The 24,837-nt window shown below is 31.2% G+C and overlaps 2 protein-coding genes across 2 annotated transcripts in view; both read left to right on the top strand.

Moving 5' to 3' along the window:
- The window catches only part of LOC134708178 (xanthine dehydrogenase/oxidase-like), a 55,819-nt gene extending 42,649 nt beyond the window's left edge, over positions 1–13,170 (top strand). The window contains exons 26-33 of the mRNA XM_063568510.1: positions 2,923–3,147; positions 4,370–4,444; positions 5,333–5,385; positions 5,941–6,061; positions 6,830–6,916; positions 7,474–7,641; positions 9,978–10,145; positions 10,407–13,170. Of these exons, the coding sequence (XP_063424580.1) occupies positions 2,923–3,147; positions 4,370–4,444; positions 5,333–5,385; positions 5,941–6,061; positions 6,830–6,916; positions 7,474–7,641; positions 9,978–10,145; positions 10,407–10,451 (942 nt within the window). The 3' untranslated portion in view covers positions 10,452–13,170. The remainder of the gene's footprint in view (positions 1–2,922; positions 3,148–4,369; positions 4,445–5,332; positions 5,386–5,940; positions 6,062–6,829; positions 6,917–7,473; positions 7,642–9,977; positions 10,146–10,406) is intronic.
- A 4,279-nt stretch (positions 13,171–17,449) lies between these two features.
- On the top strand, positions 17,450–23,199 carry LOC134705458 (thiamine transporter 2-like). Its single transcript, XM_063564182.1, has 6 exons — positions 17,450–17,972; positions 18,536–18,770; positions 20,249–20,899; positions 21,768–21,966; positions 22,654–22,795; positions 23,073–23,199. The coding sequence occupies exons 2-6, from the start codon at positions 18,539–18,541 to the stop codon at positions 23,184–23,186; spliced, it is 1,338 nt and encodes a 445-aa protein (XP_063420252.1). The 5' UTR covers positions 17,450–17,972; positions 18,536–18,538; the 3' UTR covers positions 23,187–23,199.
- Positions 23,200–24,837: the final 1,638 nt, after the last annotated feature.

Below are 24,837 nucleotides of genomic sequence, written 5' to 3'. Positions count from 1 at the left end.
GCGACACAGGCTCTTTAGATCCTCTAGTTATTCCCCCAGATCCAAACAAATGCATTATCCCCGAAAAATAATTAAAAAATATTTTTTTTATTAAATTAAATGCATTAATCACTAACAAAATTCATATCACTTTCTGTTGTGAAAAATAAAACTTCCAGTTTGCGTTTCTAAAAAAAGACAAATCATTAATAACTGACCATAATTTTGCGGAACAAAACCTGTGTTTAAAACCAATTACACAATAAGTTTGTTTCCCTTATTTGTCATCAGTCCGTAAGATGCATCATCTCATAGAAATAGACTTGTCCAAAAGTGGACAGGTGGAAGTTCAAGACATTAAGTTAAAGTACTGAATATTAACAAATCATTTGACATTTTCTTGTTTTATAGATAATAAAAAATATCGTCCATTTGGATAAAAAAAAAAAAGGAATGCATGACAACAGATTAATGCGATATTCCTGTTTTTTTCCAGTGGACGAGTCTAATTACGTTTTTGACAGGTGTGTTGAAACTTATTTTCTTACGACGTTTTTACATTTTTTCTTTATCAGTTTTTGTACTAGAAGATCATTATTCCCCAAGTTTTCTGGAATTGATTAAGAGCTGCGTGAATCTGTTTTTCTTGTTTGTGAAATGATTTCATTTTGTCTTTGTTCGTGCACCCCCTTTTTTTACGGGAAATTATTAGACAATGTCATGCGATGTTTATGACAGACAGATGAGCAATAATATTTCATCAAACTAAAATTTAAGAAATGATGACAAATTTGCATAACAAACATATTGTTAGAAAGGTGAAATATATATTTATTTTGCATATTTTTCTGTCTTGAAAAGAAAGATTTTTTTGATTTTTTTCCCCCGACCAACGGACCCCCATTTTTCAGGGAAAATTCACAAACCAACAAATTAAAAAACCATGGCCATATGCATATAAATTTATTTGCTTGTATGAGTACATAGCAACATTAAAAGCACTTTTACATAGTAGCTAGGCATAGCTGGGGTAAAATCAACAAGAAAATTGTAGCAAATTAAACATGATTTCCCATGGTCATTTTACTGTAATTAGACTTTGGCCATTAGAAATTTGAGTTAAAAATGGAATGTTTTAAAACTTTTATTTTGTTTATATCGGGATCTGCATCATTGCATGCATATCTTGCACAAAGTTGAAGTTAGCAAATACAAATCACATATTTTTAAAAATGATTTTTCAAATTGTCCATCTAGAGTTATGGCACATTTTCACTAAATTTAAGCAACATGTTTTTGTGTGTCTTAGATATAGGAAGATGTGGTGTGAGTGCCAATGAGACAACTCTCCATCCAAATAACAATTTAAAAAGTAAACCATTATAGGTTAAAGTACAGCCTTCAACACGGAGCCTTGGCTCACACCGAACAACAAGCTATAAAGGGCCCCAAAATTACTAGTGTAAAACCATTCAAACGGGAAAACCAACGGTCTAATCTATATAAACAAAACGAGAAACGAGAAACACGTATATTTTACATAAACAAACGACAACTACTGTACATCAGATTCCTGACTTAGGACAGGTGCATAAATACATCATGAAAAAAGTAAAATAACAAAAATACTGAGCTCAAATACATAAATTGAATGAAAAACACTATCATATTCCTTACTTTGTATTATCATGTTATGTAGAAAATCGTGGATTAAACTTTGCTTTAAACATCTCACTTGTATGACAGTACAATAGCATTCAATTATATTGACAACAATGTATTTACAAAACAAACAGACATAATAAGGTAAAAATGTGAAAAATATGGGTACAATAGTCAACATTATAACAATGTCATGAAACATATAACAATGTCATAAAACATATAACAATGTCATGAAACAATAACAAATTCATGAATCAATAACAATGTTAAAAATTGAAACTTATAACAATGCCAAGAAGCTTATGACAATGTTATAAACATTAAAGTTATAACTTTTTTTGAGTATGTTACAATCTTTCCGATTTGTTGTTGGTAAGTTGGTCTGGTGCTTCATAATTAAGACCCGTTCACACTAGGACATTTTTATCGATTTTAACTAGACAGGTTCGCTTTAGATCGATTAAAGGGCCAAGTGAAAGCTGTGAATCGATCTTCAATAGGTCTAAACTAAAACACCAAAAGAGGTAGTTTAGTTTGAATCGATTTAAAGTAAACCGATCTTTCTTTAAATGTGAACGCAGAGATAGGTTCAAACTTAAGTACAATTCAATCGAAAATAACATATAGGCATGCATATTGGCTAAACTATCTCAGAGGTTTGTTTAACCCATATTTCTCTGTTAACAGGCCTTTAAAACAATCTGAAAACATGTTGTCATCGCCGTACCATAAAGATTTGCAAAATCTGTGTCTTCTTTTCTTATGTTGATTTTTCTCTTTTTACAAAATGTTTCAAGAACTGCAGTATTTTGTCGTGTTATAACTTTGCTGCTTAAAAAGTTATTTTTTTCACAAAAAAAACCTGCAATAACACCAGTATCAAAATTTTAACTTGTGATTCGAGAGAAACAATAACTTTTACTTTCTCTCAAGTATGTGTATCAGTGTGTCATACATGAATTTGATAAATCAGTTCTATTTATACACAATGTTTACAGTTTTTACAGGTAAAAAGGTTGGATCAGTTGCATTTTTAATTGTAGTATGAACGCAGTGGTTTAGATTAGACCGATAGAGATTGTTATTATTAAGGATAATGTGAACACTTACTGGTTTTATTTAGATCGATTCAAATTAGATCGATTAAAAAAAAATGCTAGTGTGAACGGGGTCAAATACATAATTACAAAAAAATAGATTACTAATTTAAGCACATAAAAGATATGCTTTAAAAATGAAGAAGTTGAATGTTTTATAATATTTGTTTTATTTCTATAGGGCTATGCCTTGTTGCATGCATATCTTGATGGAACAGTTTTACTTACCCATGGAGGGATAGAGATGGGACAAGGTGTCAATACCAAGGTCCAACAGATTGCTGCCACTGTCCTGGAGATACCCATCACAGATATACTGATTGGGGAAACATCCTCCTCTACTGTGGCTAATACTTTTGAATCTGGTGGCAGTTTTGTGGCAGATATAAATGGTGGGGCTACAAAGGTAGTAAATTTATCCTGTTTTATAAGCTGTAGTCTCATGAAAATCACAAATAGCACAATTGTTACTATTATAAAAACCAATATAGATAGATGACACTTTTAAGTGCAAAGTTATCATCAAGATCGTTTACAAAAAAGTCAACATGGTTAAAATGTTCAGTTTAACCATTATAAAAGTTATTGCCCTTTATTGAAGATTCTTACTTATATTTGTCTATTTTGTGCCAAGGTCAATTATTGCATAGATAAAAAGAAACAGTATACAGTAAAACAGTTAAAATGATAAGAAAATATAGTGCCGTTGAAAGCCTGAATAGTCATATATTATGTGATTTTTAGTCCTTTAATTTTTTGTCCAATGAAGTGCCAGTCTTTGTAAGAATCAGGCAATTTTGAAAAAATTCAAAACATGGCTGAAAAAACTCCACCTACCAAGCCATTCTATTTTGAAGTAACACTCATCCTGAGTAAGAAATGGTAGGTCTTTAGTGTCTGCGTGTCTGGTAACTTGAGAAATCTTTAGATAAACTTTGGTTAGAATGATAGCAAATTACAGGGTAAGCTCCCCTTAATTGTTAATTTCTAGTGCATTGTAACCAAATTTTATCTCCAATTACCAGAACAGGACAAGAAAGTGAGTGGTATATTTTTGCATCATTATACATTTTAAACATAGATTAATGTCAACCTGAGTGGGATTTTGTTTGTCATGTTTTCACCACTACCTGATTCTTAGGTAGACTAGCACTTAAGTGTTTTTACACAATATCTTTAAAAACATGTCTTGACATTATTTAGATATAGGAAGATGGGGTATGAGTGCCAATGAGACAATTATATCTTGAAAAACATAAAAATTTGTAATGGACAAAATTTATGTCAAGTCTAAATGACTAGCAAGACATGATTTTGGCTCGCACAGTTTCTAAATGCATTCTACCTAAAAACTATTGTTGCATTGAATTGATTTTATTCACAAATACTAAGTAGATAAAGCAGATTTCTTGAAGCTGTAATCAAAATTCATATCATTATATTAATTGATTTATTATTTGTTAGACACCACTCATGAGAACCAGTTTTTATTGTTGGAGGGTGTGTGTAGTCCCAAAGAGAACCATAACCTCTGGTGGGTCAACTACATGTTCCAAGTCAACTATGTTTCAGACAAGCAGGGTTCTTATATTATTATATCTGACTAATAACATTTTGTCATGTTGTAGGTAGCATGTGAAACTCTAATGGAACGATTGAAACCTTTTAGAGAAGCCATTCCTGGTGGTACTTTTAAAGACTGGGTGAGCAGTTTATTCCAATTTGTTTGTTTATATTTAGCACCTTCCAAAATTTAATTGAAATGTTTGAAAGATGTGAACTGTCAAATAAACATGATATGTTGGGTTTTCAATAAATGAGTATAAATGCCACAAATTCTTCATGAATTAACATGATTAAGATTACAGATTTGGTCATTTTGCAAATTTAATGTTCTTGTTTTGTATGCCCCCATCACTAGTCAAAGGGGCATTAAGTGTATACCCAAAGAATTAGAAGATGAACAAAAACATTAGATTGTTTAGAATAATAAAGGTTTTCAATCAGAGTAATATATTTACTAAATTGAATTAGTCGACTTGAATGATTGTAAGGTTAATGTGTCTCTGGCAGGATATATACGACATTGATTTAATTTTCATTGAAAATTGGTCAGTCTTAAGTCTCCATTTCTCATTTCTTTAATTAGTACTAGAACTGTATTGGCTTATTCTTTTATTTTCCATAGTTAATCTTTATACTTAACTTTTGCCCCCACTAACATTATCTACTCTTTATACATTTTTGCTAATTTTTCTGTATTCAATATTTATTTTGGCCACTATTGTCTGTTTTATAAGCACTATACAGACCCTTATAACAATTATTCTTACACATGAAAGTATACTGTGGATTCATTAATATTCGTTGGATACCAATTTTCGTGGATTTCGTGGGTACAGTGGAACCACGAATTTAAATGTTCAACGAAATACTGATTTTCTAAAGGAATGTATGCAGAATTTGCCAAAACAACGAATTTACATATCCACGAATTTGCAAGTTTTAATCAATCCACGAAAATTGGTACCCACGAAAATAAATGAATCCACAGTAATAGAGATAATCATAATGATATATTATAACTGTAGGTTGGAGCAGCCTTAGCAAGTAGAGTCAGTTTGTCAGTTATGGGCCATTACAAGTAAGTTTGATAACCAACTCCTATGTTAGTTTTGTTTCCCAGATTAAATTGACTGACAATCTTTCTTTTCTTTATATGTGCAATGACCTTTTACAACAAATAAAACTTCACCTATATTGGCATTTTTATTTTACCATTGATGTCTATTAAATTGTAATACATATCATATTTATTTTTTTATATTTTTTTGCCTTTATGCGATGTTATGACATTTGTTTTCGGAATAAATATTTTCTTAAATTCTTTGTCTCACTGGGATAAAGTTATAGATTGAGTATATTTTTAAAATAGGTATGATTGTCATTGAGACAACTTTTCACAAGGGACCAAATGACACAGAAATTTACAAGTATACATCACCTTATGGACTTCAACATTGTGCAAAGCCCACACCTGCATAGTCAGCTATAAAATCCTAAAATAACAAATTTTAAACCTTTCAAACGAGAAAACTAACAGCCAAATTAATGTACATGAAAATGAATGAAAAACAAAAATGTAACACAGCAAATGACTTTATAGTTCATTACTTTCTACTGTTTCCATCTTTATAAGGGTACCAGGAATGACGACAAACTTTGACCCTGTGAAGAGAACTGGGGACTTCACATGGTACTTTACACATAATGCTGCTTGTTCAGAAGTGGAGATAGATTGTCTTACTGGAGAACATCAGGTATGGTGTAATGACATAATTATAATTATGGACATTTGTTGTGAATCGAAGGAGAATAAGTACTTATTATCAAGTTGTCTGCTTATTAATATTATAAAATATCAGCTGTAAGTCACAATATGAAGCTTTTTGTTGTGTGAGTGCTGGGAATAAGTTCAAAAAGGATTCATATTATGTCGAGAGCTTACAGTATCAATATGAAGACAACCTAATAATGAATTTATCAGGTTGTTTTTATGTAATATAGATATAGGAAGATGTGGTGTGAGTGCCAATGAGACAACTCTCCATCCAAATAACAATTTAAAAAGTAAACCATTATAGGTTAAAGTACGGCCTTCAACACGGAGCCTTGGCTCACACCGAACAACAAGCTATAAAGGGCCCCAAAATTACTAGTGTAAAACCATTCAAACGGGAAAACCAACGGTCTAATTTTCTAACGGTCTTGTTTCTAATATGCATGATAGAAACTAGTGTTTCCTTTGTTTCACCAGCAAAGTAGAAGATGACTTTATAAGTCAGAACCAAACTTATCAAAGTCAGTTCATACATTATGACATCACTGATATGTCTGGGTCAAAGATATTAAGATTGCATCAACATATTTGATGTCACAAAGCAGAGATATGTAATTTTAGCTGAGAAGAGTAATACAGATAATGTGGGATAACCAATAGTGCATTGAAATCTAGATACCGGTAGTTTATTTTGAGAAAATTTTGACTCTTCCATTTTCAAATTGTGATAGTCATGTTTATATTTCAGCTAATTAAGACAGATATAGTCATGGATCTTGGTCAGAGTTTGAACCCAGCTGTAGATATTGGACAGATAGAGGGAGGATTTATTCAGGTACATCTTATCATTATTTAAAATAGATGGTGAAAATTGTATAAACTTTGAATACTGATGTAAGGTATTTTTAGTAAAAGTTTGAATTCTTATTTTGATCAGATAAATCACAAAGTTATTCATCAATATAAAAAAGAAGATGTGGTATGATTGCCAATGAGACAACTATCCACAAAAGACCAAAATGACACAGACATTGACAACTATAGGTCACCATACGTCCTTTAATAAGTTATCCTCGTTTCATGGGTTTTGGTGCTATAAGAACCCATTGTGACGTCACAATTTCCATTGAAAAAGCATGCATAGTACAAATCATTATGATGTACAAAAACATATGTCTGAAACCTGAATTACATATGATATTTAACTGGAGTTATTAGCAATATCATCATATAAGTAAAACTTAGACAGTAACTTTTGAAAAAAACTAAAATTGCTAAATATGAGTGTTTTTAATTTGAGAATTCTCTGTTTTACAACATCATAGAATAAAGTTTGTTCAAAAATATTTTTTGGATACTATCATATAAAGTTACGAATATTTTATATTAAAGGGATATGGATTAATGACATCTGAAGCAGTTTACCTGAAACCAAATGGTCAGGTCAAGAATTCAGGACCTCTGGACTACAAAATCCCTGGAGTGAGGAACATACCTAGAAAACTTAATGTTACATTGTTGAAAGACAATAGATTTAAAAAGTCGCTTTATTCTGCAAAGGTATGTTAAAGTTGAAGAAATATTGAGAAGGATGTAAAAAATGTTTTCCAAAAGGCAAAACTATGTATAAAATTTAAAAAAATAAACATCTAATTGATATTTTAATGAGTAAAAGGAACTACAGTTTCATAGTCATATTTGATTCATTTACAAATGCAGATATTTAAATAAAAGGTCTTGAAACTTATTACTACTTACTATGATAGTTAATTAAAAGTTTCAAAATATATAGTGTTGTTACAGGAGCAGGTCCCAGTTCCTACAAGGTAGGGTTCTGTAGGAACGAGTCCTGGACAATGTAGTGCAGGGCTGCCACTTCTCAAGCATTTTTTGGCAGTATTATTCTTTTATCTCTTGCTTTTTCTCTTTGATCTTTACAGTTTTGGCCAAATCTCACGCATTTCCTTAAAAAAAAGTTGGCATCTCTGACATGCTTGTATAGGCTTCGAAAAAAAATATTTATTAAAGAACAACTTTTGTTATACTGTGAAAGTACTTTTATTCGTGGGGTACCAATTTTCGTGGTTTTCGTGGAAGAATTTATCCACGAATTTAAGTGTCCAACGAAATAAAACAACCATTGTCCAAATCAAGACATAGAAAGATCCCCATCGGTAGATCTTACTACTGATATGATCTAGAGAATATATTGAATAACACCAAATCTGAGAATATTTTAATAGCAGTCAAATAACTATAACTGCATGCAGGATTATACCCATTTAGTCTTTAATAACCTAAAATGTATAACTGTTGATCTTTTATTTCTCATAAAACATATTTTTGATCGATAAAAGTCAGAGTTCCGGTATTGATATGCTAGTATGTTAAAGTGTTTATTTTATATCCTCATAGTTCTCGTACTAATAATTTCATGATGGGCTTGATTTTGAATTATTTGACAATTCAAGATACGTTTATGGCACTTGTTTATATTACTGTTTTCTTTAAGTGACATTTTTATGGCATAATTAGCACCTTTGATGGTATTTAATCTGTTGATCACCTCATCATTGGTTAATTGGTGTTATCACTACGATTTACAAGGGTCAATGTTTACTTTGCAATTTCCTTCAATCCAGACTATGTGTAACCTTCGTTTCAAAAGGCTTTAATTTTTATTTTAAAAAAAATAAATTTAAAACTAAAATCCACGAATTTTAAAACCCACGAACATGAAAATATTGCTCAAACCACGAAAATTGATACCCACGAATTAAAGTACTTTCACAGTAACAAAGTTCAAAATTCAATCAGCATCAAATATCAAACAAGTTGTACTTATTGATTTGATTGAAGCAGTCGTCTCTGGTACCAAATTAAATAAAAGGTCTCACAAACTAGAATTGAACACAATTCCCTCAGGTAACGTATCTGTCCCCTTTTGACATGTACCAATGAATAGAAGAAATATACGGACTTATAGAGTACAAAAAGTATGTATGACCTTTCAAACTTAAATAAATCCTTTACAGTTCACAGGTTTATCATTAGTAAGCTTTTACAATACAAAATTGCTATCTATCCAAAAGACAGTAAGACTACAAATAATTTTTACATAGCATGCTCTGTCTGATTGACTAAAATAATATCAATAGATGAACAGAATAAAGGTACTAAAATTAGAACCTTCTAAACAAGTTAAATCCAACTACAAATGAATGAAAACTTGAAGATTTGAACAAATATGGACCTAAAACCTTAATAATTAACAAAAATAGATAAGAACAATTTAATTTAGGATGTAACACTTCTGATTGGCTGACGTTATTTTGTTATGAGCCCATAGACATAATTTAGTCATGTGACCGTGATGTCATGAACGTTTTTTCATGGTTTTCTACGGTTTAAAATGGAATTTAGAATTAGATTATAAGAAATGACTGTAATATTTTTTCTGTCTATTTGGAATAACCTAAAAAATGTGGTGCACACTGTTAAATAACCCAATACAGGCGTTATTCAGTGTGCACCAATTTTTTTATGTTGTTTCTTCATAGACAGAAAAAATATTACAGTCATTCCTTAAATAAACATGGGTAAGAATTTTATGATTCCATTAACTTTGAGGCCAGAAACTTAGTTAAATTCATATTTATTACAAAAACTATATCAATGGCATAACCACAACTGTCACAGTGTTAATATGTTAATGTAGGGAATGGTTTTAGCAACTTATCTCTTATATCCTGCTTTGAATACCATATACAGGGGATAAAAGTTCTGCACATTTCAGCAACTTAATTTGTTCATGACACTTTTGTTTGCAAATGATGGTTAAAGATCCCTCTTGACCAGATATTTTGAAATAAACACAATTTTCTTATTGATTTTAGGGGTGTGGTGAACCACCATTACTGTTAGGTGTTTCTGTTCATGAAGCATTAGAGGAAGCAGTAATGGCTGCCAGAAAGGATTCTGGGAAAGATGAATACTTCCAGCTACCATGCCCAGCTACTGTTGATAAGATTAGAATGGCATGTGGTGATGCTATAAGTCAACAGGTAATAATAACCTAAGTTTATGTTACCCCACACATTTACAAATATTTTATAAAAATCACTACAAGATTTTTTAAGCCCTATTGCTACTAATACATTTTTAAATATTCTGTTCTGTTCTGTAAAACCAAAATTATTAGTGTTGATGAAATTCCTACATTCAGCTGATTCAGTTCTGTTATTACAATGTAGTTTGCTATTTGGACTTCTTAATTTAATCTAATATTTTCATTCTCAATCTAAAGCTATTGTTTTCTATTGCAGTGTGACAAGCAGTTAAAAACTTCTGAGGAGAAGATCCTATATTAATGTTAGAGGACTAGTTAAAAAGCTGCAGTAGTAATTTTATTTATATCTTGATTAGTATAATTCACATCAGGTAATTAATATTGATCCAGGGATAATTGCTGTATTTTTATTTGATAGAACTTATTATTGATTAAAAGATAGATGCTACAGATGTATACTTAAGTCTGGTGTGCTTATGTTAGTTTTCTTTAGTTAGAAATTTAATCAGAACAATCATTTTTGCTAATATAAAACAGTACTGTTGTTTTAACATAGTATTTTTTCATATTAGGATGGATAACTTTCTTTTGTACATCCACCCATTTCTTTGAAGAGAGAGAATATTTTTCTCCATTTTATGTAATATTTTCTTGTGTGATATGAAATAACTTGTGAATGAATTCTTACCATATGGTTGAGATATATACTGTGAAAGTACTTTTATTCGTGGGGTACCAATTTTCGTGGTTTTCGTGGGTGACTTGATCCATGAATTTAAGTGTCCAACGAAATAAAACAACCATTGTCCAAATCAAGACATGGAAAGATCCTGATCCGTATGTTTTACTACTGATATGATCTAGATAATATATTGAATGACGCCAAATCTGAGAATACTTTAAAAGCAGTCACAGAACTACAACTACATACGGGATTATACCCATTTAATCTTTAATTACCTAAACTGTACAACTTTTTATCTTTTAATTATCATAAAAACATTTTTGATCGATGAAAGTCAGATTTCCGGTTTTGTTATGCTAGTATGATAAAGTGTTCATTTTATATCATCATAGTTCTCGTACATATATGGGAAATAATAATGTCATGCTTAGGCTTGATTTTGATAAGAATTATTTGACATTTCAAGATACGTTTATAACATTTGTTATGTTACTGTTCTCTTTAGGTGACATGTTTATGGCCTAATTAACACCTTTGATGGTCTTTAATCTGTTGATCACTTTATGATGAGCTAATTACTGTTATCACTACGATTTACAGGAGTCAGTGTTTACTTTGCAATTTCCTTCAATCCAGACATTTTGTAACCTTCGTTTCTAATGGCTTTAAATTTAAATTTTTTTTTTTTTTTAGAAATTTGAAATCCACGAATTTAAAAACCCACGAACATGTAAATATTGCTCAAACCACGAAAATTGATACCCACGAATTAAAGTACTTTCACAGTACCATTATTATTAGCCAATTTTAAATATTTTTGTAATTTAGTCAATATGTTGATGTCAACAGTTTTGTAATTCAATTATATGGACAGAATCTCCTTGGTTTTCTGTTGTTTGACTGATATGCAATGAAATATAGCTCACAATATAGATCACAACAAAACAGGTCTTAAAGAGAGACAATCAGATTGATTCCCAATGAATGTTTAGTGATGAAATAGTTATATCAATGGTGTATTAGAAGTTATTCTTGATATTCCTCTCACAGTAAAAACATAAGAATAGAACTGTTGCATGGGAATACACAAAAGGAAACATTAATTAACATTATAATATTTTATATATTATTATGATTTAAGCTATATGTTTTAGCATGTAACAGTGTGTACAAAAAAATGATTTTGTTATTAATCTTTTATAAATGTATGTTTTAATATATAGTCATGACTTTAAACATACTTTCCATTTTATGATAATTCCTAGTCACAACAATATATGGCTACTCAAAGCCATTGGCATTGAATATAAACCAACTACCAGTAAGAAAGAATGAAAAACTAAGATTTGTCCATCACCTAATTATTAAACTTTCTAAAATATTATTACTCCCCTTTTGCAGGCAAAGCAATAACTGCAAATGCGAGCGTAATTTTTGTTTTTGTTTGTTAAAGTAATCACATTTTTGTAAGTGATTGTTTCAATGTCATTTAATCTGAATAGTTTTATATCATTCTCCGTACAATATCTTTTGACTGTCGTGAGATCTCATAGTGTAAAGTATTTAGAGGGCATTTCTGTTGTATTTTGTTTATTTTTATGCCCCACCTACGATAGTAGAGGGGCATTATGTTTTCTGGTCTGTGCGTCCGTTCGTCCATCCGTCCGTTCGTCTGTCTGTCCCGCTTCAGGTTAAAGTTTTTGGTCAAGGTAGTTTTTGATGAAGTTGAAGTCCAATCAACTTCAAACATAGTACACATGTTCCCTATGATATGATCTTTCTAATTTTAATGCCAAATTAGATTTTTTATCCCAATGTCACGGTCCACTAACATAGAAAATGAAAGTGCGAGTGGGGCATTCATGTACTGAGGACACATTCTTGTTTGTTAAAGTGTTGTTTTTGTGACAATCTTATATCTATTAAGTTTTTAATGATGACTTAAAAGGTGTCTTGAATGAATCGCAAATTAAGGGATAACAATTTAACACAGAATTCTAATGGTTGTATAATTGACACGTATGATTTAAAAAGTTATGGACAGGTATGAATAGCAAATTATAATGTATTATTCAGAAATTAAGTTAGAAATATACTGCACATAGGGATCTTGACCCCTGACTTGTCAATGAAACTTTTACAAAATATATTTCACAAAATGTGTGTTTACTTTTATCTTATTGTAGTCATTGCTGGTGCTTATTTTAATTATTACAGTTTTTAATTTGTTTTTGATTGGATATTTGTTTGTTTATCCACAATTTTGCAAATTTTACACAATTATATATTTGATTGATTCAATTGCATTGTTTTGATAAAGTCTATTTAAAGGAAATTATTGTTTTCAGACTTATTTTTATGCAAAAAGAAGGAGAAATATATGAATCAGAAATTATTATAAAAAATAAGAAGATGTGTTATAACTTATTGCCAATGTGACAACTATCCACCAAAGTTTAAATGAAGTGAATGTTAGCAGTAATAGTCAACTGTAAGGTGTCAACAATGAAGAAAAAAATAATTCTGTATGATCAGCTATAAAAGGCTTTGACACGAAAATGTGAAACAATTCAAATGAGAAAACTAACGGCCTAATTTATAACAAAACACTTTACAAAATACAAATATGACAAACTTGAACTAACAATAACCACTGAACTACTACAGGCTCATGACTTGGGACAGTCACATACCGAAAGTTGCGGGGCTAAACATGTTTGTGCATGCTCAACTCTACCCTAAACTGGGACAGTACAACATAAGAACAAACTATAAAAATCAGTTGAAAATTGCTTACCACATCAAATGGTTACAAATAAAAATACCTCTAATAAAAACACAAAGTAGACGTGGCTGGACACTTATACATTCCAACAACAAAAAGACACTAATAAAATTGAAAATGGAAAAAGGCAATATGTCAAAGAGACAACAACATGACCAAAGAGCAGACAACAGCCAAAAGCCACCAATGGGTGGAATTACCGGCGACCTGAGTTGACTGGCAGTTTTACTGACAGATAGTTTTTTTTTATTTTTTTTTTAAACTTTTTTGGATTCGATCGTCACTGTGTCTTTTGTAGACGAAACACGCGTCTGGTGTATATATAACAGTTATTCCTGGTTTCTATGATGAGTTTATTTACTAAAATCCAAACAGACCCGAGCATAGCGAACGAGTTAGGACATATAAACTGATTTGATGGTGCCAAATAAACTAAGTGTCTTTTTGTTGTTGGAATTCACAAGTATCCGGCCACGTTCACTCTGTGTTTATTACATGTATTTCTATTCATCCATCTGATGAGTTTGAGACTTTTTTAACTGATTTTTATAGTTCGTATTTATGATGTACTATTACACCACTGCCACAGGTTACGGAGAGGATTGGGATACCGCTAACATGTTTAACCCGCCACATTCTGTATGTGCCTGTTCCAAGTCAGGAGTCTGCAAGTTAGTGGTTGTCGTTTGTTCATGTGTTACACATTTGTTTTTCGATAATATTTTGTACATAAATTAGGCCGTTAGTGTTTCGTTTAACTGAGCCTCCTGAGAACTCTGTTGAATCAGCTTTGTGTAAGGAACACAACACAGTTAATGAAGTCCGAATAATGAGAATATGTACGTAGGTAACGTATAATTGAGATATCAAAACTTCATACAATAGGCTAAAGGGTATGTTCCTACTGAAATGTTGGTCTGATTTCCAGGATACCTCGACCTTATTTATTTGTTGATTTATTAATGTAAAGAATTTATGTTTAGTTTTTTTTCTTTTCCATTTACAAGAAGCAACGCGATAGGTCGGTTATAATTTGTAAAATGCATGATTGCACGGATTCATTTTATGACAAAAGAACACCAAAACTAATTACAAAGACCAGGAAATGTTTTGAGGGTAGATGAACCGCTGAAATAGACTATGGTGACCCCTTAAATATAGATAGGCAAATATATTTTGAAAAGTTATCCATGGACTATCATACAATAAATATAAGAGCTGGTATCTTTTCATTGATACGTATAAACACGGACCCCAATCTAATCTACTAAATTATATTTACATAGTAAATCATATTCAAATTATGTATGTATTTAGGTGACGAAACACAAAGGTAAGAATCTATACGATTTGATTTGTTAATTGTTGATATAAATATAAAAGGATTGATATTGGTCTCGGCACATGACATGTGTTTCTTTATGAACTGTGGGGTCTTAAAGCACCACAGGGAACCAGCAGGAGTCAAATTGATACATTGAAACATAAACATGTCACGATAAAAATCATTATTTCGAGTGAGTGTAGAAAGGATAATTTAGTCATATTGCGTTAATGCGTATCATTTTTAGTAAAATCTGTTTGTGTTATTATGAAACGATATCAATCACTCTCTCTATCGGTTCTAATTTTATCGTTATTATGGTTACCAATTTTTTGCACAAAATTTGAAACCGAGGTTTGACTTGAAAATAGAAAAATACCAACAAATCCGATTTCCAAGGAAAATTCTAAACTGAAAGTCCGTAAGCAATTGACAAAGTAAAAAGAACAAACACATTCAACGAATGGACAACAACTGTCATAATCATGACATGCATGAGTCGATACAGGCATTTTCGTAACAAGAAAATAGTAGATAAAACCTGGTTTTATAGCTGGCTGAATATCTCACTTGTATGACAGTCGCATACAATTCCATTATATTAATTTGACAACGATATGCGAACAAAACAAACATTTAAAATAGTTATGTCCCATAACACCCATTATTCTTTTTTATAAGACTTTAATGGTTTATAAATGTCATTTACCAAAATTTAAGCATATTCTAGACTTCCTTTTTGTTTCCAATATGAGACCCAAATTACTCCAATACAAATATAATGTGAAAGTCCGAGTTACCCTTTTGGTGCCATGAAAAGGAGATCTACAGCCTATCCATATGTAGCTTTTTTTTTATCCTTAAGTAATGCTCTTCTGACTTATATTGTCAATCTTGTATTCCAGATTAGTTTTGGATTTCACCTACGTACATCCTTAATGACTAATACAAAGTATATCAAATTCCAAATTTAAAAGTATACATAAAAATGTGAATGGAAATGGGGCAAATTCCAAAGAGACATGTTTTTGTGTCAAGCTAACAATTATTGATTTGTAGCTGATAATTTGTATCATTAGATATTTACATAGTGCAAAGGGGGAGGTAGGTATAATACATGTAAGGCCACTCTTTTTTACTATTGGAATTCAAAAAAATATTATAAATCAATCAATTAACATTCTTTAAATGTTAATAGTGAAGAATATTAATAGATAAAAGCAACAGTTGTGTAACCGCTGTTTATCAGTCAAAACAAACCCAAGTAACAGAATCAAAGCGCGAGAAACACACCAGCTATAACAGAAAAACAAATGAACAACATGTACAGAAACACTGAACTGCATCACAGGTAAACACCAACATACATAGAAACAGACTGTAGTTAACAACTTTCATATTTCTGACTTGGTCAAGACATAAGATATAAGACATGCCTACGACCCATCGTAAGTAAACAGTGTCGTTAATTTTTCGCAATGAATGCCCTATGTAATCATTGGAAAAATCAATATTGACCCACAATATGAACATGTTTTAATCATACTGTTCTCGATAAATAATACAGAATATCAAAACAAAGTTTTAATACATTTTACATTTAGTTTTCTTGATGTTTAACAAGAGAGATAACTTCTATAGGGATTAAGATTATAAACAATGTTGACTGCTGTACCCCTTTTTTGATATTTTGACCTTGTATGTCTGTTTGTTTTGTTCACACATCATTGTCAATATAATGGAATTTGATGCGACTGTCAAACAAGTGAGAGGTTTAGCTAGCTTCAAAAGACGGATTAATCCACAATGTTCTTCATCAGAAAATACCTGTACCAAGACAGGGGTAGTACAGTTGTATTTTTTAGAATTATAAGAAATTTACCCGTGACGTCACTTATGTGCGTCAATCTAGTCCGGTGACATTCAATGCGTTGTGTGTCTGTGCAGTTTTTATGTACTGACTTAGGTTGTTTTACGTGTTCATTTTTATTCTGTAGCTAGTCACCAGTTCGGTGTTGATATAAGTATCAATTATAATGTCATCTTTATTAACTGATTGCAAAAGTATGAATTATTCTAAAAACCAAGGATTTTCTTATCCCAGACAGATAAACTTGGCCGTATTTGGCACAACTTTGGAATTTTGGGTCATCAATGCGCTTTGTCTCTGTTTGGCTTTCTTTACTATTTAGACCTGAGCGTTATGATGAGTCTTATGTAGACAAAACATACGTCTGGCGTATCAAGGTATAAGCCAGGTATCTTTAATGTCTTTTAGTATGTCGTAATGTTCTATTGAACAGTTTTTCCATTTATTTGTATTGTAGTACTGTCATATAATGTTGTAATTTTAGTGTTATAGTTAACATTGCCATAAAAGCGAGGGGTTTGGCTAGCTACACAACCAGATTCAACTCACCGTTTTTTTTTAAATGTCCTGTACTATGTCAGGAAAATGGTTATTGTTATCTTATAGTTTGTGTCTGTGTGATTCATTGTCGTTTGTTTTTTTGTTGCATTTTAGTGTTTCTGTTGCTTCGTTGTTTACCTCTTATATTTGATGTGTTCCCCTCAGATTTAGTTTGTTACCCGGATTTTATTTTTCTCAATCGATTTATAATTTTCCAAATGAGGTGTATTACTGTTGCCTTTAGTTATCTATTTGTTTAATATGTTTTAGCATTTGGTTTGCCCTTTTGATTAGGGACTTTCAGTTTTAAATTTTCATCGGAGTTCAGTATTTTTTTGTGATTTTATTTTTGTATGTTTAGTGTTTTGTTTTTAAATTTGTATTTAGATAGTACATGGTATTAGATTGTATATCATGTTTGTCATTTACACAAACTCCCTGTACAAATAACTGTTATCTTGGACATATGTATTAATATCGGTGTTGAAAAATAATAATATTTGTTAAGATTTTATCTGCTAAATAGATCTTCTTTTCAGCAAAGGAAAACTTTCATTTTAAGGAAGGCTTATGTTAAAAGGGAACTGGTCAATATTATAAGAATCGATGTGAAATTAAGTGAGTAGTAGATTAGACTTTGAAATAAATATCCAGTTGTTTTGTACAACACTTCATTTCTTGCGTCCGAAAAGCTTTTCTGAATAACCGTTCATCAGGAACGTTCGAAGCTGAATATTTGAAAGCCAATGATGAATAAGGTCCTAAACAGTTGACGTGCTAAATGACCAAAGACCTTAAATGATGGTCAAATACAGTGGAGGTCAACTTCGCCTGAGGGAGTTAAAACTTACATCGGTGAAAGTTTTTGTCGAACTGAATTCCCCCTTAGATTACATAGATTTCACATGTGCTAATATGCTTGATAGAACACATGCAGATATGATAAATGTTATATGAATAATGTTTGAGCGCACCTAATATGTTTGTGCGCTTTTCTTATTTTACACTTTCCCGTGAGGTTATCACTGCATTTATTTCTGAAATTGTAATTGCACTTGAAATTGCATTTGAAATTTTATTTGTTCTACAACATTGAAAGCATCAATATTGTACTTATAATTTTATAAGTAGAGACATACATGGTCCTATATGATACAAGTCTTTTGTTTTCAAAAATTCAGAAAATGGACTGGAAGGTGTTGACCTTTTTAGTATGTTTGTATGGCTTCCTAAAGGAGTTCCGACCCTCTGAAGCTTATTTGTCAGATTATTTAACCGGGCCATGGAAGAATCTTACAATCAATGAAGTAAACAATGAAATATACCCTGTATGGACGTATGCTTACCTAGTATGGCTCGTTCCCGTATTCCTACTTACAGATTACCTTCGATACCAACCAATGCTGGCACTGGGAGGTATGTACATTTTTAAAAATCTTGTATAAAATAAAATAAACGAACTAATATTCAGTAGATTTTCTCTCATATTAACACTGCCCAAAAATATAAAGATGGCATCTAGATATAGAAAAGAGAGCTTGGACGATTTCAAATTGAAATGTTTTTTTGCCTTTTTTTGTGATTAGTTCATCCAAAAAATTATATCCTGAATGCGTCCGTCTGTAAACATTTTTGACGCGTTGAATAAATCTAAACCATTAGGATGGTTTGCAATATCGACGCTGGGCTTCTAAAATGCCGTATATGACCTTTTTTGGCTAATTTTTATTTGGCACCAATGGTCTCGGCTGAAGGAAATCTTTGGTATTACAAAATAGTATACAGTTACTAGTAGTACAATCATGACAATCAAAACGTTTGAAATAAGACTTTTACAAAATAACTCATGTCACTTGTCCAAAATGTTATATGAAAACTTGAAAATTTTTGTATATTGGCTTTGGGAATACAATACTTATACATTTCCTTATTTCTTTGAAAATAATTTAAGTCAACCCACCACTTTTATTCCCCTTTAAAAGTGTCCTGTACCAAGTCAGGAAGATGGCCATTGTTATAATATTGTTCGTTTCTGTTTTCTCTTATTTTTGAGATAAGACGTGGCACGGTACTTGTCTATCCCATATTCATGTATTTGGTTTTGATGTTATATTTGTTATTCTCGTGGTGTATTGTCTGTTGCTTGGTCCGTTTCTGTGTGCTGTTGCGTTTCGGTGTTGTGTCGTTGTTCTCCTCTTATATTTAATGCGTTTCCCTCAGTTTTGGTTTGTTGCCCCGATTTTGTTTTTTGTCCATGGATTTATGAGTTTTGAACAGCGGTATACTACTGTTGCCTTTATTTATAATCCAGAAATATCAAAGTTTTTATTTCACTGCTATTCACAAAAATGCTCAAGCTCACCTTGTCACATACAACATTTTGGAAGTATGCATTTTGTCAAAATTTTCAAGGCCTGTTTGTAAGATAATTTTTTTTTTTTTTTTTAAATTTGTAATTTACAACATTTTGGAAGCCCAGCGACGATATAATTGATTCATTCATTTATATTTTCTCAACTTTGAGACAGAATACATCTTTAGAAACTTTTGGTTCAATATCTTTCTTTAAAAGCAGTTACATCCATTTCATTCTTATATTTTAAAAGTTCGGTTTTTTTAAGGGTTTGAGTACAGGCATGGAAGTTGTTTTTTCACCTGTGTCATGGGTTGATAGCGTAGAGTTTTGTTCGTTTCCCCTTTTGAACTCGACCATTAGATGTAAATTTAAATATAATGTAGATTTAGGTTCTTTGTTTGTTTTAAAATGTTTATACTGTTTTAAAAAGTGTCGCATATTAGAATTCCATTGTTTCAGATGACGAATGCTAATTATTGGTCGATTTTGTCAATATAACACTCTAGGTAAAATCTTTTTTTTATTACATATATTACAGGTGTAGCTTACATAACCACGTGGTCACTGCTTCTTTGGGCACAAGGAGTTTTAGCAATGAAATTCATGCAAATAACCTTTGGCTTGGTGTCGGCAACAGAAGTAGCTTACTATGCTTATTTATTTGCAATGATTTCAAGTGATCGTTACAAGATTATAACAAGTTTCACAAGGGCAGCAACTCTTGCTGGTCGTTTTGCTGCTTATTTGACCGGACAGTTGCTTGTATCATTTTACCTGATGGATTATCACCAGTTAAATATAATTTCGTTTGTGAGTGTTTCTCTGGCTTTTATATTATCTCTTACTTTCAAAAGACCGAAACATTCTTATATTTTTCAAACTGAAAAGAAACATGTCGATAAACAAGACTTTGTTGAGATAGAACTAAACAAGATTGGATTATCAACAAGTGAAGAAAATTCGAACGATCATAAAAATACTTTGAAACGAGGTTTCGTGTTTTTATTGAGAGAATTAAAGACATTATATTCCGATAAAACTGTGTTGATTTGGTGCTGTTTTTGGGCCTTCGCATCGTGTGGACATCTGCAAGTGTCAAATTATATCCAGAACCTTTGGGAGGTTATCAGTCCAGCTAAGAAGGGAACAATTTATAATGCAGCAGTAGAGGCCTTTGGAACTATTATAAGTAAGTTTCAGATGAATGTATTTCCTGAATGAAAAGCAGAAAACACAAAAAAGAAGTATGAAAACAATATTATGAATACCACAACAATAAAATGGAAATGGAAATGGGAATATGTCAAAGAGACAACAACCTGAACAAAAAGCAGATAACAACATTGAGATTGGCCTCAGCTGCCCTTAAATAAAAATGTGTACTAGTTCAGTGAAAATGTACGTCATACTAAACTCCAAAACAAATAAATGAACTAAAATTAAACAAAAAAATACAAGAATGCAAAATCAACAAGCTCCTGACTTAGGACAGACGCAAAAATGCGATGGAGTTAAACAATGGTTTGTTAGATACCAATTCTCCCCTATACCTCTAGCCTAGCCCATGTAGCATAAATAAACACACAGTAAATCTCAGTTTGACACAGGGACCTAATGATACCATTTAACTTGTGTCAGTATTTTGTTGCAAAACTTTTAGGAATTGTTGGTCCTCAATGCTCTCTAACTGCGTACTTCATTTGGCCTTTTGCATTTTTTGGTTCGAGCGTCACTAATGAGTTTTTTGTAGACGAAACGCGCGGCTGGCGTAAATATAAAATTTTAATCCTGGTATCTATGATTAGTTTAGTTATTGTTTGCATACTAAAATTAAGGAAACAAGGCTAAATATACATAAATAAAGTTTCATATTCATATATTTCCCACTCGTAAACGTCAAGGTTTCTCTCGATTTTAATATACAACAGTTCATATACTGTACCACTATATGTTTGATTTCTTATGAATAAAGGCATACCTCTGTTAGAAATTTTTGTATCGTGATGTATATATGTTGATTTGTTTTTAACTTTTTTTTAATGTTTTTACTTATGTAGGTGTGTTGAGCGTGTTATTATTTGGGTTCTTGCCTACTAACTGGTCACGGCCAGGAATTTCTGAAACAATTATGGCCATTGTTTGCTTCTTCAATATAGTAGTACTTATCATTATGGCACAGTCTACTAACATTTGGGTTTGCTATGCATTCTATAGTGCATTCAGAGCTACGTACCATACAGTTATTACTTTAGCAACGTACGTCTTTCATGTATATATCTGAGTACTTTAACTCTTCCTTTTTTTTCTTCATTCGTTAAATAGGATGCATAACTCATATCCAAATATGTATTTCAGCAAGATATTGGGTAATAGATATAATATGATATAAATGAGTTTTTTGTTCATTTTAAGTTAAATTATTGTAGTACTAATTATTTGTTTTTGGTCCGATTAGTGCTACTAAGTAATTGCTATTTTAGTCTGGGAAAGCATGTTTAATCATAGTTTAACATAATAATTATTTAATAAAGCTTTCAATTAGAACGAATCTTTAAGCCCCGTTTTTTTAATACTTTTGCCTTTTCTTTTTAAATTTGTTTGTGTACGAGGAACCGATGAGACTTACCAACTTACATGTATGTATTAAGTTTCTAATTATATTGCTTTCTCACACCAAATATATAGGACCACATCAATTAATTTTGAATATATTTAGTCTTAATCGTTCACGCAAAAGGAATAAAGCATGTTTGTGCCCACGAAAATTGATATCATAATACAAAAACAATATGGTGTTTACGCTCATGTTCAAACACATATTGCTTATGGTTGTAAAGTCTGGTAAACATGACGAATTTATAATGGCAATTTTCAACTACAAAGCATAACATATGGTAAAGGTTTATTCCCATTCGATGCATTTCTTTTCTCTTTCTTCTGAAGCTTACAGATTGCAAAGTCTCTTACCAAACAGAGATATGGCTTTGTTATTGGAGTGAACATGTTTATATCCCTTAGCGTCGAAACACTACTAACAGTTACAGTTGTGGATAAAGCTGGTCTTGATGTAGATGTGCGAACACAGGTATTGGTTTAGAAATAATATATATGTTTTCAAACCCAAAGGATATAAAATATCCAACCAAAAACAAGCAATACATTATCTGTTAACTTTTCATCGGAGAATATATGAATATATAATTATGATAAAAGAAAAGCAGTTATGTGTCACAGTATAAGGAATTTTTAACTTCAAAGCAATGATATTCGTTTTTGTGTGGCCATCAACTATATGCAGATGAAATCCAATAAAAAAAAAAGGATTATAGAAAAACTTTTATTATATTTTATTTCTCTTTTAGTTCATGGTGTATGGTGGATATTTTGGTGTTATTGGGTGTGTGTTCCTAGCAGCAGCATTTCACGCTGTTTACAAGAATGGTTGCTCTTATAAAGTCAACCAGCCAGCCGATTAACTCAAACTGAAATGGGTTTCCCCTCCCATTGTGTTAGTAATGACGAAAAATGAAGGTTAATCTGATAAAGTTTTTAAAAATAATACACGTTTTTGTATAATTTTGCATCCAAGAACGTTTTTAACCTGCTCCAACAGAGTTATGAACAGAGTGTTAATTTGCATTGCTATACGACGTGTATCGATATAATATACACTCAACACTCATCGATTTATTTATGAGGTTTCGGTTGGATAATGTGATATGTCTTATCGTTTGTAGTCCAAATAATAAAAACATAACCTTTCAATGCAGTCATTATTCTGATAGTTGTTTGAATCAATAGTGTTTTAAATAATTGTATGAATTTCAAAATTATATATTTGTTACAAAACAATACGTCACTGTTTGTGATGTCCTGTGCTATCTGCCGTAAATAGTTGCTGTTCTGCAGTTTACATGTTGTATCGACTTTTGTATTATCTATTTGTATGTTTCTCTGTGGATATTACTCTTACATGTGTTTGTACTGTATTTATGTCATTTTAGTGTTTTTATATTGCCATATAATCGGGAGGTTTGGCTAGCCATAAAATCAGGTTCGATCTACCGTTATTTCTTAAAATGTACAGAACATGGCTGTTATTAATAAGTAGTCGTAGTCGTTTCTTTTTAAGTTTGCGTTTGTTTTTGTTGCACTTCAGTGTTTCTGTTGTTCCTTTGTTTTCTTCTTATAGTTCACGCGAATTAAGTTTGTAACTCGGTAATTTTTTTGTGTCTCGTTCGATTTATGACTTTTGAAGACCGATATTCTACTGTTGCCTTTATTGATACAAAATGAATTAATTTGTTGCTGAATATGTCTACTTGAGACAAAATTTTTGTTTTGAGAAAGTCCTTCTAACAGATCAAATGACGATGCATGTAAATTCATATGAAAAATGAGTACACAATGAAAATAAATTTAGAAAGTTACTAATCTGCTGTAGTAAAAAAATATGAAAAAATCAACAAAAAAATTACCGTTACATTTACGGGGCGCCGAATGGGACTCTTGTGGTTTTGTACAAAATTCAATTCTGTCATAACAAAATCATTTTTGTCTTACAAAACTATGTGCTACAGACTTGTTTTGTGAGAACTTCAATTTTGTGATGACAAAATTCATGTATGTAGACAAAATTCATTTTTGTCATGACAAAATTCATTTTTGTAGACAAAATTAATATTTGTCATGACAAAAGTCAATTTTGTCTAAAAGGTATGCAAATATAAACATATTTGCATACAAAATTGACTTTTGTTACCTGATATGGAAATTAAATCACAAAAGTCAATTGTGTGAGACAAAATTGACTTTTGTGAGACAAAATTGACTTTTGTGAGACAAAATTAACTTTTGTGAGACAAAATTCAAGTTTGTCAATTTTGTTGAGACAAAAGTCAATTTTGTTGAGACAAAAATCAATTTTGTCAATTTTGTTGAGACAAAAATCAATTTTGTCAATTTTGTTGAGACAACGTCAATTTTGTTAATTTTGTTGAGACAAAAGTCAATTTTGTCAATTTTGTCAATTTTGTTGAGACAAAAGTCAATTTTGTGATGACAAAATTCATTTTTGTGACGACAAAATTCATTTTTGTGACGACAAAATTCACTTTTGTAACAACA

This window comes from Mytilus trossulus, chromosome 2 (assembly GCF_036588685.1).
Source record: "Mytilus trossulus isolate FHL-02 chromosome 2, PNRI_Mtr1.1.1.hap1, whole genome shotgun sequence".
Lineage (NCBI taxonomy): Eukaryota > Metazoa > Mollusca > Bivalvia > Mytilida > Mytilidae > Mytilus > Mytilus trossulus.
The sequence above is the reverse complement of the archived record's forward strand: the minus strand, read 5'-3'. Positions and strand labels throughout refer to the sequence as shown.